Raw genomic sequence first — 17,333 nt, 5'->3', positions numbered from 1 at the left:
AATATGGTCAGGAATGCAACCCCATGCTCTGGGTGTCCCTATACCTCTGACAGCTAAAAGTTAGGACTGGACAACAGGGCAACAATCACTCAAAATATCCTGTTCTGCTCCCTCCCTCTAAAGCATATGGCACCAGCCACTGTGGGAAAACAGGATACTGGGCTAGATGGACCATTGCTCTGACCCAGTATGGCCATTCTTATGTTCTTATAAGCAAGAGAAAGACAAAGGAAAGCACAGGTCCACTATTTAATGGGGAAAGCAAGCTAATATGACACCAAGAAGTCTGCTTAGAGTTTAATGCCTATTTTTGCTTCAGATCTTTGCTAAAAAGGTACATTGTGACCAAATGCTTAACCCAATTAATATTAACTACAAGGGGGAAGGAACACAAGCCAGAATACAGAAAGAACAGATTAAAGAATATTTAGATAAGTTAGATATATTCAAGTTGGCAGGGCCTGACAAAATTAATCCTCGGATACTTTAAGCAACTAGCTGAGGCAATCTCAGAACCACTAGCTATCATCATCAAGAACTCATGGAGGACAGGTGACGTTCCAGAGGACTAGAAATGGGCAAACACCCTACCTATCTTATAAAATACACTTAAAAGTCAGAAGTTGAAACAAAATTCCTATTTATTAATGACCATTTTTCTGAAGATAAATGGGATGGGGTGTACCAGGCACCCTGCTGGAGGCCCCAAGGTCTCACCACACTCTACCACAGGAAGGAGCAGCGGAGACGGGTCCTCCAGGCCCACTTAGATGGACCTTGTGGAAGCAGCCAATCAGAGCCCAGCAGGCTCAGATAAAAGGACCCGCAGGGCTGAGCAGGCCAGTCCCTGGCTGAGACCAGAAGGGTGCTCCTCTGTGGTCAAAGGAGCTCAATGGGCTGCATTTGCTAAACCTGGGAGCGAGAGGCTTTGAGAACTCTAGTCCTAAGGTACCAGACAGAAGTAAAGAGGTCAGGTGGGAATGAGACCCAGGGAATGTAGCAGCAATCAAGTAAAGGAAGCACTAAGTGGCTGCTGTGTATAAGGTCCCTGGGTTGAGACCCTGAGTAATGGGTGGGCCCGGGTTCCCGCTCTGGGCAGTGCTGGAGTGTCCCAAGCCCTGAAAAGGGGACACGGCTAAGTTAAAAGCCCAGGAAAAGGGGCTAGATTTAAAGGGCCCTGAGACAGCACCACAGTCCTCAAATCTTGTTCAGAGTCACTGCTTCCCAGGATAGAGTCCCCCACTCTGTTAGCACAGCCTACATTTTTTGTTCCTAGATGTATACATTTTGCTCCATTGTGTTCACCAAACCCAGAGCCCTGTCATATCTCTTACCCAGCTTATTGTATTCGCAATTGATTTCTGAATCTTTTGACAATTTATGGATTTGAAAAGATGATTAAGCATCACAAGAATTTCCTGCCAGAAATTAAGCAATTAAAGCCTTTATTTTTCAAAGACAATAGGCACTGCTGATTCCACTGTTAATGGTAAAACTATTGCTGAAAAAATGATCTGACATGAACACAGTTTAAGAGACTAGAAAAAAACATTTCTATCTATTTTCAATGCTGATATAAGCAATCACAAAGGAGACCACTCAAATTTAATATGATTTCTCAATTCAAGGCTATATATGTAAAGTGTTCTTCTGAAGGGAAGTTTAACATCTTAACCACACACACTGATCACACTTAATTTTATTCATTTATGAGAAATACCATAAACACAGCTATCTAATAACCATGTACCTTTCTGATATCTCTTAGATTCATATTTTAGTCTGATTATTGTATTACCTGTAGTCATGCACCTCCTTCGTCAACCCTGTACTATGTTCATTATGAATTGAAGAGCAGGAAGTAGACTCATCCAGTCCCCTAAAATAATTGTAGAAATTAAACAAGTTCTCAGAATCAAGCTTCTTAGCTAATATCCTTTTTTAAAATATCCCATTAAGATGCATAGGAACTGTAAAGACCAGACATTTTTATTAGAAGTTTAAGTTGCATTATACAAGAATAATATTAAAAAACAGTCAGTTATGAATGTCATTCCACTCATTTTTGCCTAGTTATTGCAAGTATCAATGAGGTAAATTAAAGACTGAGCAGAAGGCCACTGAATTCACTGCTTGGGTAAGTCAAGTCTGCCCTTTGGTTTTACATCACTTATTTTTAAATTTAAATTTTTATTTTAAACACCCATGTAACGAGTACTGGACGCTTCCACAAAAAAACAGGCAAGAATTTAATTAATTTGTATTTAATAAAATGGATATGATATTGATTAGCTTTGACCTATAAATTATTATTCAAATCCCTCTTTAAAATTCTTTTCCATTAGACCTACAAAAATTGACAACCACTGGTACAATGAAACCACGGCCTATTCTGCTGGCCAATATTATCTCATTGTTTCCTTCTACCCCCACATACAACCTTAATTCAACCCCATTGTGCATATGCATTATGATACATTTTTAAATTATATGACATACCAATTTTCCCACAGGACCTCTGCCTCATTCAGTGCACAGGATGGATTCAATATTTCTTTTTATCTTCATCATTCAGTGTGTGGCCCCATGTATTTACTGCACATCATCCAAACACTACCCTAAATACAGAATTATTAGTTTCCTCATGGGTTTTCTATAGCGCTCATAGTATCATTTTACCTATTTACAAAGATTAATGACCTTATCTTCAAAACATTCCTGTGAGGTGAGGTGGTAAGTTTCCTCATGTACAAAATGAGGAACTGGACACAGAGATTAAGGCCAAAATTGTCAAAAGTGTCCATTAATTTTGGACAATCAATTTAAGAAGCCTACGGCCTGATTTTTCAAAATACTTAGCATTTTACAGCACTTTATATGTTGGACAGCAGAGCTCCCACGCACCTCATATACAGTTGTGAATGCTTAGCTCTGCTGGAAATATGACCCCAGGCGTGTTAAGTTGGGTACAAGAAAAATGAGGAACACATGGTGGCCAGCAGAGAAATTCTGGTTGATGTGACTTGCCCAGAATCACATAGGAACTCTGTGGCAGAGGCCAGGATAGAATTAAATTCCCCAAGGGAGGCCTTAACAACAATGCCATCTTTTCTCTTCCTGTAATTCCCTGCCACATTCACTATGCACTTTCCAACTTGTGCAACAAATGAGACAGGGGTCCTACACTGACAACAACCTCATTCACTATACAACCCTGCTTCACTCCCAGAGCACAGGAGAGAAAGTCTCATGTACAGAGTTTTTGTGTCTAGTGCCACAGCAGTCCTGGCAGATGAGATGAGCAATTGCTCAGGAAACCCTACTCAGCTCCTGAAGCCCGGGGATGGACCCTAATTTACTCTGTGGGAATGGCATAAGCACAGTCCAGTTCAGCAGGTAGGAGCTGTGAAGGGATGAAGTATGTTCAGCGCAGATGGAATCTTCAGAAACTTTAGCAGCCAAGCTCTAACAAGCTTCTTCTAAAAACAGATTTTTCAGAGGCTTTTTCATAGAAACAGCAAAAGACATCCATGACACACAGGCAGCCCCCTCTGCCTATTTCATATGTCTGCTCCAAAGCATGGAAGAGGTAATGCTTCTTAATCAAACAACTGGCAGTTTTGTTTGTGGGGATTTTTAACAGAGGAGGAAAAAAAATATTTCCCCTAATCTCATTGTTTGAAACAGATGAACCTATTCTAGTTGAAAGTAAAAACAAACAAACAAAAACCACCACCCACACCTGAGGCAGACACCTCTCATGGAAAGTCCAGCCTGAACAGTTTAAGTCTGGCAAACTGCAAGTAACTGAAAACAGGGTCCTATAATGCAAAGTGCTGGGCAATTACCTGTAGGCATTGCTGCCACATTACCTCTAATTAAGGTAAATTTTGGGATTGAATACAAACTTCCAGTTACAAGATCTTTGCACAAAACTGAAACTAGCCAAGATATATATTTTTGTCCCCAAAAAAGACAGTAAGTTTCCTTACAGTTTTATTACTACTTGTACTCTGATGTAGTGGTTTTGCTAACTTTTCATGCTACTTTTTTACAGATTTCTTTAGAAAGCAAGAAGTGTTTGTGGGGCAACATGACTGACAGGCTTTCACTTATGCAGCAAAGTTCCTTAATAGTGGGGTTTTCGTTATTTTTGCTAACTATAGCAAGCTGCTGTTGGAAAGTGGAAAAATGGGACCATGTGTTCGTTTTGCCTTTCAGCATGAAAGGAAAAGCTTATCTGCAGGGCTTGACATTGGTAACTTTCTTCTTGAACCCCAACGCCTTCTGCACTGCTACTGAATAAGGGAGGCGGTGGAGTGAGTAACACTCAGTAAGAGCAGCTGGGGCTGTAACTCTATCTGGAAGCACTGTTAGGTGAACGATTTTCAGACCAATCTCATACCTCATTCTATTATTAATGAGAGAGTTCCAGCTCAGAAGCAGGATTAATGTGGAATGGCTGGGGTACATTTATGGAGAGCTGGATAACTGGCCACTGGAGTGAAATCCCTCCCTACCTCTGCTTTGGACCTGAGTGAACAGCAATATAAAGAAGTGGGTATTTCTCCATTGTGAGCTCTATATTGAATGGTTGCAAAAAAAAAAAAAAAAAAAAAAAAAGAAATGTCACTAAATGCTGGGCTTCTGAAACAGCTTGCATCCACAGGCTTGCCTGCCTTTGGGAAATGAGTGAAGCTCCCTCTTACCCTCTTTGACCTCTACATTTTCCCCCTACATCTCTAATTTAGACTGCAGATCACTACAAAAAAGTCCCAAGTGACCTAGAGCACAGGGGATACGTAGAAGTAAATCAGAGTGGACTCACTCAAGAGCACACCCTCCAGGAATCAAAAGTTATAGAAATATTCTCCTAACTTAACTCAAATTAAAGAGAAAATTACTCTTATCAGCTCTGTAGGGCACCATAACAGAGTTATCGCTAAGGTATTTACAACCAGGTTCTACTCAAAATAAGATGTAAATAAAAAGTCTCAGACGTGATAGGCCCCAATGCTGTGATCCCAGGAAGTGGAAGTCATTCAAAACAGTGGTTGAGAGAGTTCTGAGCACCTAGACCCATGATCCAGACAGAGGACCTAAGCTTGCTCACATTTCACATGCAGAATTCTCACCAACTCCAGCAATGCCTCAGGGCAGGATGGCTCAATAAGGGCTGGGAAGGAGGAACACACATATAGTAGGGCACAGAACACATCAGTAGACTACACCCCTTCCCCAACAACAAACCAAGCCTTCCTTAGGGTATGTCTAGACTGCAGTTAAAAACTCATGGCTGGCCTATGCCAGATGACTTGGGCTCGCAGGGCTGTTTAATTGCCGCATAGATGTCCAGGCTCAACCAGAGCTAGAACGTCTACACTGCAATTAAACAGCCCCACAGCCCAATTCTGCAAGCCCAAGTCAGCTGGCACAGGCCAGCCCCAGGAGTCAACTATACTCTTAGAGATGTGGTGTGCTAGATTAAACAAGACCCCTGCTAGCAATCAAGACAGTCCTGAAGTTCATTAGGGAGATGGAAAAGGCTCAAACCAGAGAAAGATTCACAAGAAAACAGAATTGGAAAACAGTACTGGAATACTGTCATTTTTTATAAGCTTTTTGGGAACACAGTTATGGCTACCAAAAAAATATGTATACTTGCTTTGCAAGGCAAAGGTAAAAAAGTAGTATTCTTACTTTTTGAAGTCAAAACTTTGGACTGCATCATTCCAGAAATATTTTACGCTGTGGTGTGTGAAATAGCGAATCTGTAAGGCAAATACATGCAATTAGGTATTAAGCTGGCATTGTTCAACGCCTGATTTCTATTTAATTTAGTATCACTGTTAAAAAATTATAACAAAACTGAACTGAAATTAGGTACACTATAAGTTTTAAAAATGAAATACAAAATGTTTCCTGTGTGCTCTCTGCTATACTGACAATATATTTTATTCAAGATAGTTTACTTTTCAATAGTCTTATTCTTTCATTAATCCCACAATATACTGACACACAAGATCTGTTATACTTTGTGACTTAAAATATAAGAGCACAGTTCCCTACCTCAACCAACTGACCTCTTTGGCAGTCTAAGCAGGTCACATCTATTGTACTGTGTGTGCATAATATATATTCTTTTCATAGCTGTCTTGAAGATTAAGGATTCAGATACCACAGGTCCACTTACAGGAGAATATTTGTTCGGGTCGTTTCTATTCTCTTCAGCAGGGCTTTCACATAAATGACCACTATGGCCATTTGAAACTTTGTCTTCAATAGACTGAGGATTCTGTAATGGGTTGTCTCCCCAAGAAAGCACAATACGAATCTTTGCACAAAACCATATCCTGAATTCATCCTACAAAGAAAAAAATTGTTAATAGAGAAACAAATTGCAGAATACTGTTTAATACCTTGTAAGGATGAATGAAAGTGAACCTAGGGACATTTTTCTTTTCTTTAATAAGTACCAATGTCAGCTGGAAAACAAGTCAATTAGCAAGGTCCACATATACTCACAGAAATGAAAATGCAAATGAAATGAAAATGTAAATGCATCCGATGAAGTGAGCTGTAGCTCACGAAAGCTTATGCTCTAATAAATTTGTTAGTCTCTAAGGTGCCACAAGTACTCCTTTTCTTTTTGCGAATACAGACTAACACGGCTGCTACTCTGAAAACAGAAATGAAAGACACCATGGGATTCATACCAAATTACCCCAAGGGCAAGGTTTTCCCTTTTATTTATAAAAACATTTTACCACTTTAACTCCACGTAACACTAGCAGAAAACTTTCAAAGCTCTGGTGTGTGTTAGTGAACCCTCAGACTTAGTTTTGAAATCTTTCATTTTTTATAAAGAAATGGCATGGTATTTCTTCCATATATTCAACAATAATTTATTATGTCAGAGTACAAGGGGGACTGGTTTACGCTAAGTGCGGAAGTGCGGAGGTATCACTTGTATAGGGGATAGGAAACACAGAAGGAATGGCATGAGTGAAATGGCCGCACCCCTTAAGTATTCATCTCCATGTTTTCCTATTTCTGAGCTATTCTGAAGTATAATATATATTGTATAGAAATTATGGCACTTTTTGTGAGTGTTCTGCAAAAACTTTCAACCTTAATTTTTAAAAGTATGGGGTGGGGGGATTAATTAATACATGTATAGCACTCCCAAATGTGGAGGTGATATCTGTGACGTTGCATCCCATAATGCTTTATAGAAATATGCTTATGAATGTAAATATGACATAACTGGAATATCTTTTATGCTACATATGCCATGTAATATATCTCTGCAAAGTTTATGATCTACTGAATATATTCACCCTATTTGTATGCATGTATCATGTATCATTTTTGTATTTGAAGTTATGAATATTGGCTGTGTACTTGTTTGATTTTAAGTAGCCTCAGTGAAGCATTTGGTAAGCTTTATACAGGGTAAAATGGATTTATTTGGGGTTTGGACCCCATTGGCAGTTGGGTATCTGAGTGCTGGAGACAGGAACACTTCTTAAGCTGTTTTCAGTTAAACCTGCAGCTTTTGGGGGATGGGGTTCAGATCTGGGTCTGTGTTTGTAGCAGGCTAGCGTGTCTGGCACAACCAGGCAGGGCACCGAAGTCCCAAGCTGACAGGGAAAACAGGCTCAGAGGTAGTCTCAGCACATCAAGTGGCAGTCACAAAGGGGTTTCTGTGACCCAACCCGTCACAATGTCCATGTGAAGTGGCAAAGCCATGTGATAAATTGCAGAATTATGTGATAAATTCACTACACACCTTTGTCTGCCTCCTCCTACCCAGGAAACCTACTACTCTGGGCCTTATTCTAGCTTCCAAAATTCATTGACAGATAGCATTTTATTTACCATTTTATTTTGAAATTAATCTGCCAGAGAAACTTCATCCTGAAAAACGTGGCATCTTCCCTAAAATTACACCTGACCAAAGCCCAAGACAAGCAAGATCTAGCCTTGGGTCGTAACAAGCTTTTCTATACACAAGCTTTATACCATTGGAAGAGGGAGATTTCCAGTGGGATCCATAACACCTACTTCTAGCCCTTGGAGTGCCAGAGACATTTTCGTATGTAATATATGTGGGAATAAGTAGAATGGATGCAATAATCTTGCTTTAATATGAAGATGGTGTTGCATAGCTTTTGTCCCCTATTTTGCATGTCTCCTGTTTATATCCTCTTCTTTCTACAGGACTTGACATTGATTTAATCAAGTAATTAATACCAGATATCCACTCATAACCTGCAATCCCTGATGCTCTAATCTCTCCATGTCACTTTGTAGTTTACTTCTGTCCTCTTCCATCTAGACTACCTCTCCAATTTGGTGTTATCTGCACATTTGTTCATTGCTGAATTTATATTAAAGAAACACTGGAGAAAGACAGACACGAAAAGAGGTGCAGAGCTTTCTTAAGGATTAAAAATGAGCAAAAAAACTGCTGAAAATCCTAGCAGTCCTGAACAAGGGCCACAACTAGAAGAAAGCATTACTGTTAGATGCGTGATGGATGCTGCACCATTGTGACAGAAGCTGCTCTGCACACCACTGACGGTAGCTTGAGAACCTCTATAATATGCTATACAAAACCCTAAGGCCAGTGCATCAACAGCCGCAGCCCACGGTCTTCCAAAACCTAGGTCTAATCAGTTCCTGAAATCTTCGATACAAAAGAAAACTACTGTATATACTCATTCATAAGCCGAATTTTTTTGGTAAAAAAGGGAAGCATCGGAGAAGGGGGTCGGCTTATGAACGGGTATAGAGAGGGAGAGGTGGGACACACCCCCGCCCCTCAACAGAGGGGGCAAGGAGAGGCAGCACAGCCAGCAGAGCCAGAAGGGAAGAGGCAGGGCCAGAGTCTCTCTGCTTCCAGCCACGCTGCTCTCCCCCACAGCCTCTGAAGCAGCTGCAGCTCCAGGGCTGGCAGGCTGCGGCCGAGCCGCCCGCTGGAGCAGCTCCAGCTAAGCCAGAAACACCCTCCCCTACACCGCCCTGGTAAGGTGGGAAGGGATGGGATGCGATAGGGAGAGCGTGGGGGTCCCAGGCTAGGGGTGGGGCAGGGATTGATTACATGGGGAGAGGTTATGTGGGGATGTCCCGGACTAGGGGCGGGGCAGGGTCATGTGGGGGGTGATCATGGGGGTTACTCCCCCAACCCCCAGCTTCCCCCCCCATTCCAGGCCAAACAGGGCTGCAGGAAGAGATGGCCAGCACATTCCTCGGCCCGCACTGCTTCTCACAGCCCCCATTGTCCTGGAACGACAAACCACGGCCAGTGGGAGCTGCAGGGCTCCATGCCTGCGGACGCTCCAGGTAAACAAACTGGCCTGGCCCGCCAGCAGCTTACCCTGATGGGCCGGGAGCCAAAGTTTGCCAACCCCTGAATTATAGGGTTGACTTATGAATGGGTCATAAAAATTTGCTATTTTTACTTACCCATCTTGTGGGGGTCTTATAAACAAACGGGCTTATGATCGAGTATATACGGTAAATAGGATATGAGGAGTAAAATAGTCTTCTTTAGACGTTTACATACACAAATTAAATTCTACAGTAATATTGCTTTAGCTAAAAAGGACACTGTCAAGATATTGCCTGTACATTTTTCATATATTTTGCCTGTGCACCTACCTTATAATCATCCCTTCTTGAGAGTAAAATCAATTTCTTGATATTTATTTTTCTCAACCATTTAATAGAGTTATGAATGCAAACAATGTGGAATAATGAGTGCTTGACAATCCAACCTTTTGAAAAATACTCTTAGCGAAGGCTGGTGAATCTTGCCCACATGCTCAGGGTTTAGCTGACTGCCATATTTGGGGTCGGGAAGGAATTTTCCTCCAGGGCAGATTGGAAAGGCCCTGGAGGTTTTTCGCCTTTCTCTGTAGCATGGGGCATGGGTAACTTGAGGGAGGCTTCTCTGCTCCTTGAAGTCTTTAAACCATGATTTAAGGACTTCAATAGCTCAGACATAGGTGAGGTTTTTTGTAGGAGTGGGTGGGTGAGATTCTGTGGCCTGCGCTGTGCAGGAGGTCAGACTAGATGATCAGAATGGTCCCTTCTGACCTTAGTATCTATGAATCTATGTTAAAAGTTTCACTGAATGCTATTTAGTTTCTATTACTTATTTAGGCAAACACGAAATACTAAAGTATCAAAAGTCCTTACTAAAAACAGCAAATGTCCTTTGGATGCTCACCCACAAAGCTACACAAGCAGAGTACAACCTTTTACAATTTTCATAGCAAATGGAGTATTTTTTCTGAAGTCCTCATGATTTCATTTACCCCAAAGCCTCCTTCAAGTTTTCAATTTGCTTACAACTGGCAAACTACACCCGTCATTTACTTATAAACAGTGATGCAAAGAAAGTAATATCACTAGCCCAAGAGCTGATAACTACTACCTCTAACTTTTCTGTTCAATCACTGCATTCACAAAACTAGAGCACATTCAGTGTACAAACTTACAGTCGTTCTCAGTAGCACCACTTCACAGTCTTTAAGTGTAGTTCTTTTGCACGTTGCTCTCACACGCCACTCAGGCATCCAGTAGAGGAGAAGGAGGAGGAAGCCACCAGTACAAAGCACCCCTATAGCAACTAAAACTAGCTTCCAGCGGCACTGATTATAACCATAAATCTCCTGTACGGAAACAGGGAAACAAATAATGAACAAAGATATCCTTAATTGCTTTGGCTGAAAAATTCAGTAGTAACCTGTTACAAACTGTGGCAGATAAATGTGTCATATTTCAAAGGTTTTTCCTCCTTTTCTTTGCTAGGGGGAGGGTTCAAAAAAGTTTATTTACTATATTGTGGCAACTGATTTGTTCAGTCCGATGCACATAGACTCATTAAAACCCACAGAAGTGCTACATACACACCAATTTAAAAACACTGCAGTACAGAAAAAGACTCCTCCCTGGACTGCTCCTGAGGCAGTTATACAGGAAAACTTACGTTACAATCTAACCTTTAGTTTTTAAGGACCCGGTTCTGGTCCATGGTTCTGAAGATGTAAGGGAACATGGCATGCAAGCCTGCTCTACACCCAACAACAGCTGTGAACAGTTTAGTATTCTTCTTTCTGCTCACAATCAGACAACAAACTAGGATGGATACAATTGATAATTTTTTGAAAAAAAAAAAATTGATTTAAATCTTCTTTTTTATTTTATTTAAATTACATAGTTTTTTAAAATAAACCTGTTAAAATGACATCTGAATTTAATACAAAATATGTTAAAACCTAAACTTACTATAATATCTTAAAACAATAAAAAAAATGCTGAATACATGAGCCTTTATCAAAATCTTTGAGTTAATGACTGCTTTTCTATATGAAGAAAGAATCACAGGTAAAACATCTAATTTTTAGGTCAAGCTTTATAAATAGGGCACTATGGGTCATGTATTGTAGTAAGGGCTTGTTTTGTTTAATAAAAATAAATTTTATATGCTGTTTTGGGTGTTTACTTAAATTTCAGCTACCATCCTAATGCAACTTGACACAAATCATGAGCAAAAGGTTAATTATCTATAAAATAGCATATCATTCATCATTTTCTAACATACTAAAATGTACAATTAGTAGTAATCTGAAAATATTAAGCTATATAATTGCTTCAGTAAATGTATATAGTTATAGTGTACCCTCCCAGACAGCAAAAAGATGTACCAAATCTAGCGTAAAGCTCTATTTAGCTGTAAATTAGCATGTTTTAATGGTTATTATACAACCAATGAAAAAGCATAGTCTTTAGAAAATAACACGTATAAGTTGATCCAAATCGAGGACTTAAATCAACATTGTCTACTTGGAGATTTAATGCATGATTTAAATTGCTGATTTAAATCAGACTGACTGACAAATGGTTTTCATTCTCTGGGGAGGAAATAAAAAGGGGGTAGTTGGGAATGGGAGGAAGGAATGAGCTACGTTACTCTTATTTCATCTTAAAATGTAATATAGCCAAGCCTCTAATCATAAGAAGGTACTTCTCACCCAAATGATACTTGGGAACATATTGTTTTAGAAGTGGGGCTACCCACTGTAACGCTTATGTACAGCTGGTGAAACACTAGCATGAGACACAGCAAAAAAAAACAAACAAAAAACAAAAAAACCCAACCATGCTCCAAAGACAGCAGTTACTGTGGCAACTGGAAAAAGTCCATTCACCTCCTAGTAGGAAGCAATATTCAGAGTACTCTCTTGTTACAATGAAGAACAAATTACACAAAAATATGAAGTGCCTCTTAGGATAATAAATTAACAATCAAGGGTAAGTACTATCACTATCTGGGTACAGCCTGAGGCACAAAAATTTGGCTGAGTGTTTCCGTGCAGTAACTCAAAAGAAATTTTCAGATGCTAAGCGGTATTTCCTCTGTCTCATATTACATGGAACAAATTTCCTGTTCTGTATTATCAGTAAAATGGAAGCTGACATTGAGACCCACCAGCATCATTCACATTTATGAAAATATTAACACCTAAAGGTATCTGCAGAATCTCTTTTTGAAACATCATCACACTCTAATTGCTAGAACTCATTTATTTTCGTCAAAAGATTGGGGTTTTTTAGGGTTTTGGCAGGAACAATCCCTTCTTTAAGCCCTGTTCCAGCCATCCTGACTTTTTTGGCAAAAATGGGTGTTTGTCCCATTTATTCTTGCCAACGTGATCAGCTGGCAAGTTCAAATGGGACACGTGAAAATGGGACAAATGCTCACTTTTGTCAAAAAAAATTGGATGCAGAGGAACATGCTGGGTGGGCTGAGCTACAATGCCAGCCCCGGGCACGGGGGGTGGAGGTCGGGGAGCGGGGAGAATGACACAGGGCTTGGGCAAGCAGCAATGCCAGCCCCAGCCTTGCACGGGGAGCAGGTGTGCTCAGGCGAGTGGCTTGGGCCAGCCCCTCACAAAGGCCGGGGGGGGGAGGGTTGGGTCAGTCTAGCCCCACACAGTGTCCCGTTTTCCCTTTGGGAAATATGGTCACCATGCTCATGGGACAGGAACTGCATCTGGGTAAGTGTGCCAAGTGTGTGCACAGAGCCCACAGCTCTAGCCAGGCTCCATACCACAAGGGAGCAGGGCCACAATTTGTTTTTATGAAACACTTCACTGCAATTTTCCTTTCCAAGGGTATTGAGAAGTAAAATACGCTGTGGGACCGGTTAGAGTATTGGCTGTACAGATCTGCTTGGTTCTTCATTCTCTCTTTAGGAGTTTGAATAAATGGAAATTCGTACCCCAAGACTAGTCCTCTATGATTCCAGAAGGGGCTCATGAGTACTGTGCCTAAAGCAATATGCCCCAAACAGAAAAACAACATTTTCTTCAATTTATGAAACGAGACCATAAAACTGATTACCATCTCATCCTCCTCGCCTGTATGGAGAACCTTCTTTTCTTCCTTTTCCATGTTTACTGAGACGTGGAACTGCTCTACTTCAGATACCGGAAGACTCTAGCAAGAGAAGTATTAAAAAAAAAACCCAGTTGAAGCAATATTTTGACGACTGTGCACATGCATTAACTTCTGATGTTTCATTGGCATAACTGCATTCACAACACACATGCACATGAAATGCACCGACACCCAACCTGCTTCCATCTAATTCTTAACAGAATATGTGACCATAGTCTATGTTAAAGTATTTGCTGTTCAATATACAAAAGTGCCCACTAAAATAGTTAACTTTAAAAAAACACTTCAAAACCCAATTTTAGTCTAGAAGTCTATAAATTGTTATTTGACAAATGGAAACAGATATAACTAAAAATGCCCTTCTAGCTACTTAGATGCCTCGCTAATATTAGTGAGTTTATTCTCACAACACCCCTGTAACGTATGGAAATATCTTCATTTTAAAGATGGGGAATCAAGATATATACAGATTACGTGATTTACCCAAGGTCACACAGGAAATCTGTGGCAGAACCAAGAACTGAACCCAAATCTCCTCACTCTAAGTTCAGTGCCCTAGCAATAAAGCCATCCTTTAATTTCTACTTGAAATTGGCTGACACCTCTAACCGCATTTTAATTTATTATATTTTTATTATTATTATTACTATTATATTCCAACATCAAGACTAAAGAACCTCAATAAACATACACACCATTATATATCCTTAGTATGAACTGTATTTTTAGATTCTTATGGAGATGGAAATGCACAGCTGGAGAGCAGTACCAAACAGAACACAAGATTTAGAAATTCTTATTTTTATTTATTTATTTAGATATTGTGACTGCACCCAAGGGCCCCACTCAGGAGCAGGGCCTACACCACGCTAGGTGCTGAACAAATATACAGAAAGACAGTCACTGCCCAGACAAACCATTTCCAAACTCAAAAAAAGACAAGAAGCGAGTAACAAACAAAAGAGAAGGCGGAAAGTCGAGGGTGACAAGGGTAACAGTAGTTTGGTTACACAGTTACGTGAGTTTATTACATGCCCACATTGATGTTTCTGTCTCATTAGAAAGATGCTCTCTTTTACAATTAAATATTAACTATCCAATGGACATTCATCCTAGTCATAACAGATGGACAGTTTCTTGCAGGGTACACACCAGACATCAAGAATTGAGAAGTGGCTTGGAGGAGAAGTAGTGGCCATAGGATTATTTCCCCATGAATGCAGGGGGCTGGACTAGATGACCTCTCGAGGTCCCTTCCAGTCCTATGGTTCTATGACAAGGGATAGTGTGTAAGAAACTGTATAGCAGTATCTTTAACCTTTTTATGCCCAAGATCTGCTGGCATGGTTCTCATAACACAAGAACTAGGGGTCACCAAAATGAAATTAATAGGCAGCAGATTTAAAACAAACAAAAGGAAGTATTTCTTCACACAATGCACAGTCAACCTGTGAAACTCCTTGCCAGAGGATGTTGTGAAGGCCAAAACTATAACAGGGTTCAAAAAAGAACTAGAAAAATTCACGGAAGATAGGTCCCTCAATGGCTATTAGCCAGGATGAGCAGGATTTGTCAGACCCTGGGAATGGGCGACAGGGGATGGATCATTTGATGATTACCTGTTCTGTTCCTTCCCTCTGGGGCACCAGGCATTGGCCACTGTCAGAAGACAGGAGACTGGGCTAGATGGACCTTTGGTCTGACCGTTGTTATGTCATCCTCTAAGTGAACCAGCCCTAGAGGGGAATGGGCCACTTTGCCAGTGGGTCTCACAGCTATTTGCTAACAGCAGAGGAATGAAATGGGTTCCCATTCCAGGCTCCGGAGGGGAGTGTGCTCTAGTGGGCACAGACTCTTCTGCCCATTTCCCCCCAAGCGTGACCCTTTCTGTCCCATCCCCTCCAACCTGTCCCTGTCCTTTCTCTTCCCCACCTTTAGTTCCTTGTCCCAGTTCCATTCATCTCACCTACTCCGTCCCACTGCCCACATCTCAGACTTCTCATCCGAGTCACAGTCTCCTTGATCACCTATGCCCACTCCCTCCCAACCTCTCTGGTTCCTGGTTTCCAGTCTGCTTGGCCAGCCAGGCCCAGTTTCCCCTCTCCTAGGCCTCATCCGATCTCTCTCCAGCCCGGCCTCCAGTTACTCCTGCCCACATTCCTCAGCCCCACTGGCTCCCCATCTCCTTCCCCAGGACCTTTGTCCAACATCAGCATCCCCCACCCCACCCTTTTTCAGTCTCTTTGCACAGCCCGCCCCAGTTCCCTCCTTTCTAGCATTCATCTGTATCCCCTCCCCTCCAGCTCCTTTCCTCACCCCCCACGGGTTCCCAGTTCTCATCAAACTGCTTCCCTCTCTTGCTCCCAGTCTTTCCCTCCACCCCACCAGCTCTCAGTCCCAATCCCCTTGCCCAGGCAGGGCACGTGCCTGCCTCCTCTCCCCATCACTTCCCACCCCACTCCTTTCCACTTCTTGTCCCTTCTGCATTTGAATGAGGCAGCTTTTCCCTCCACACTGCCGGGGGCAGGGGACATGAGTAGCAGGTGAGAGGCGCCCTGCTCTCAGTTCTTGTGCCCAGCCCCAGCCATAGCTGCAATTGCAGTGAAAGTCAGCCCTAGGCTGGAGCATGTCCAGTGAATAGAGAATCTTCAGAGAATGTAGCCACAAAGCACTAGCAAGTCAAAATTGAGCATGTGTGAATGGCGATGTTTCAAAGACTTATCACTTGGCCAAATTTGGGCAGATTGTCATGTGAAAGGTGTCATAAATATAAAAGGAAGGGTAAACATCTTTAAATCCCTCCTGGCCAGAGGAAAAACCCTTTCACTTGTAAAGGGTTAAGAAGCTAGGATAACCTCGCTGGCACCTGACCACTATGACCAATGAGGAGACAAGATACTTTCCAAGCTGGAGGGGGGAGAAACAAAGGCTCTCTCGGTCTGTGTGTTGCTTTTGCCGGGACCAGAGCAGGAAAGCAGGTTAGAACTCCTGTAAAGGGCTAATAAGTGATCTAGTTAGAGGTGCGTTAGATTCTATTTTGTTTAAATGGCTGATAAAATAAGTTGTGCTGAGTGGAATGTAGATTCCTATTTTTGTGTCTTTTTGTAACTTAAGGTTTTGTCTAGAGGGATTCTCTATGTTTTGAATCTGATTACCCTATAAGGTATTTACCATCCTGATTTTACAGAGGTGATTCTTTTTTCTTCTATTAAAATTCTTCTTTTAAGAACCTGATTGCTTTTTCATTGTTCTTAAGAACCAAGGGTTTGGGTCTGTGTTCACCTATGCAAATTGGTGAGGATTTTTATCAAGCCCTCCCCAGGAAAGGGGGTGTAAGGTTTGGGAGGATTTTTTTGGGGGGAAAGACATTTCCAAGCGGGCTCTTTCCCTGTTATATATTTGTTAGACGCTTGGTGGTGGCAGCAATAAAGTCCAAGGGAATAAGGTAAAATAGTTTGTACTTTGGGGAAGTTTTAACCTAAGCCGGTAAAAATAAGCTTAGGGGGTTTTTCATGCAGGTCCCCACATCTGTACCCTAGAGTTCAGAGTGGGCAGAAGGCAAAAGGCATATATATCCCTGCCACAAAGGCTACCTCTCGGCCAAAATTCAAGTCACTGCTCCAAAGCATAAGGGTGCAAGAGCTTCTCAAAGAAGGTCCCTGGAACTTTTTAGTATGGGCAAAACACCATGTTTTTCCCTAGCTTCATTCTCAGAAACGACTGAACTATTTTAGCTGAAATATCAATCCAAATGGTTAAAGTTTGGCAATGTTAAAAATGACTGAAAACAGGGTGGAGGGAACCATCAGGCAGCACTAATTGGGAGTGCTTCCATCCCTACCTATAACAGAACATGTATT

General features: G+C 41.4%; 1 protein-coding gene across 10 annotated transcripts in view; it reads right to left on the bottom strand.

Moving 5' to 3' along the window:
- ATP13A3 (ATPase 13A3) overlaps window positions 1-17,333 on the bottom strand; it is a 154,061-nt gene that overhangs the window by 60,507 nt on the left and 76,221 nt on the right. For 9 of the 10 annotated variants that reach the window (XM_038415624.2, XM_043493085.1, XM_043493086.1 and 6 more), the window contains 5 exons: window positions 13,417-13,512; window positions 10,509-10,682; window positions 6,194-6,364; window positions 5,701-5,771; window positions 1,799-1,879 (listed from right to left, as the gene is read on the bottom strand). In XM_038415624.2, coding sequence (XP_038271552.1) covers window positions 1,799-1,879; window positions 5,701-5,771; window positions 6,194-6,364; window positions 10,509-10,682; window positions 13,417-13,467 — 548 coding nt within the window. In that variant the 5' untranslated portion in view covers window positions 13,468-13,512. Of the gene's footprint in view, window positions 1-1,798; window positions 1,880-5,700; window positions 5,772-6,193; window positions 6,365-10,508; window positions 10,683-13,416; window positions 13,513-14,168; window positions 14,244-17,333 lie in introns of those variants that run through there. The other variant, XM_043493081.1, reaches the window with a different exon arrangement.

This window comes from Dermochelys coriacea, chromosome 9 (assembly GCF_009764565.3).
Source record: "Dermochelys coriacea isolate rDerCor1 chromosome 9, rDerCor1.pri.v4, whole genome shotgun sequence".
In the NCBI taxonomy this organism is placed as follows: domain Eukaryota; kingdom Metazoa; phylum Chordata; order Testudines; family Dermochelyidae; genus Dermochelys; species Dermochelys coriacea.
Note: the sequence above shows the minus strand (reverse complement) of the source record. Positions and strands in the feature narration are given on the sequence as shown.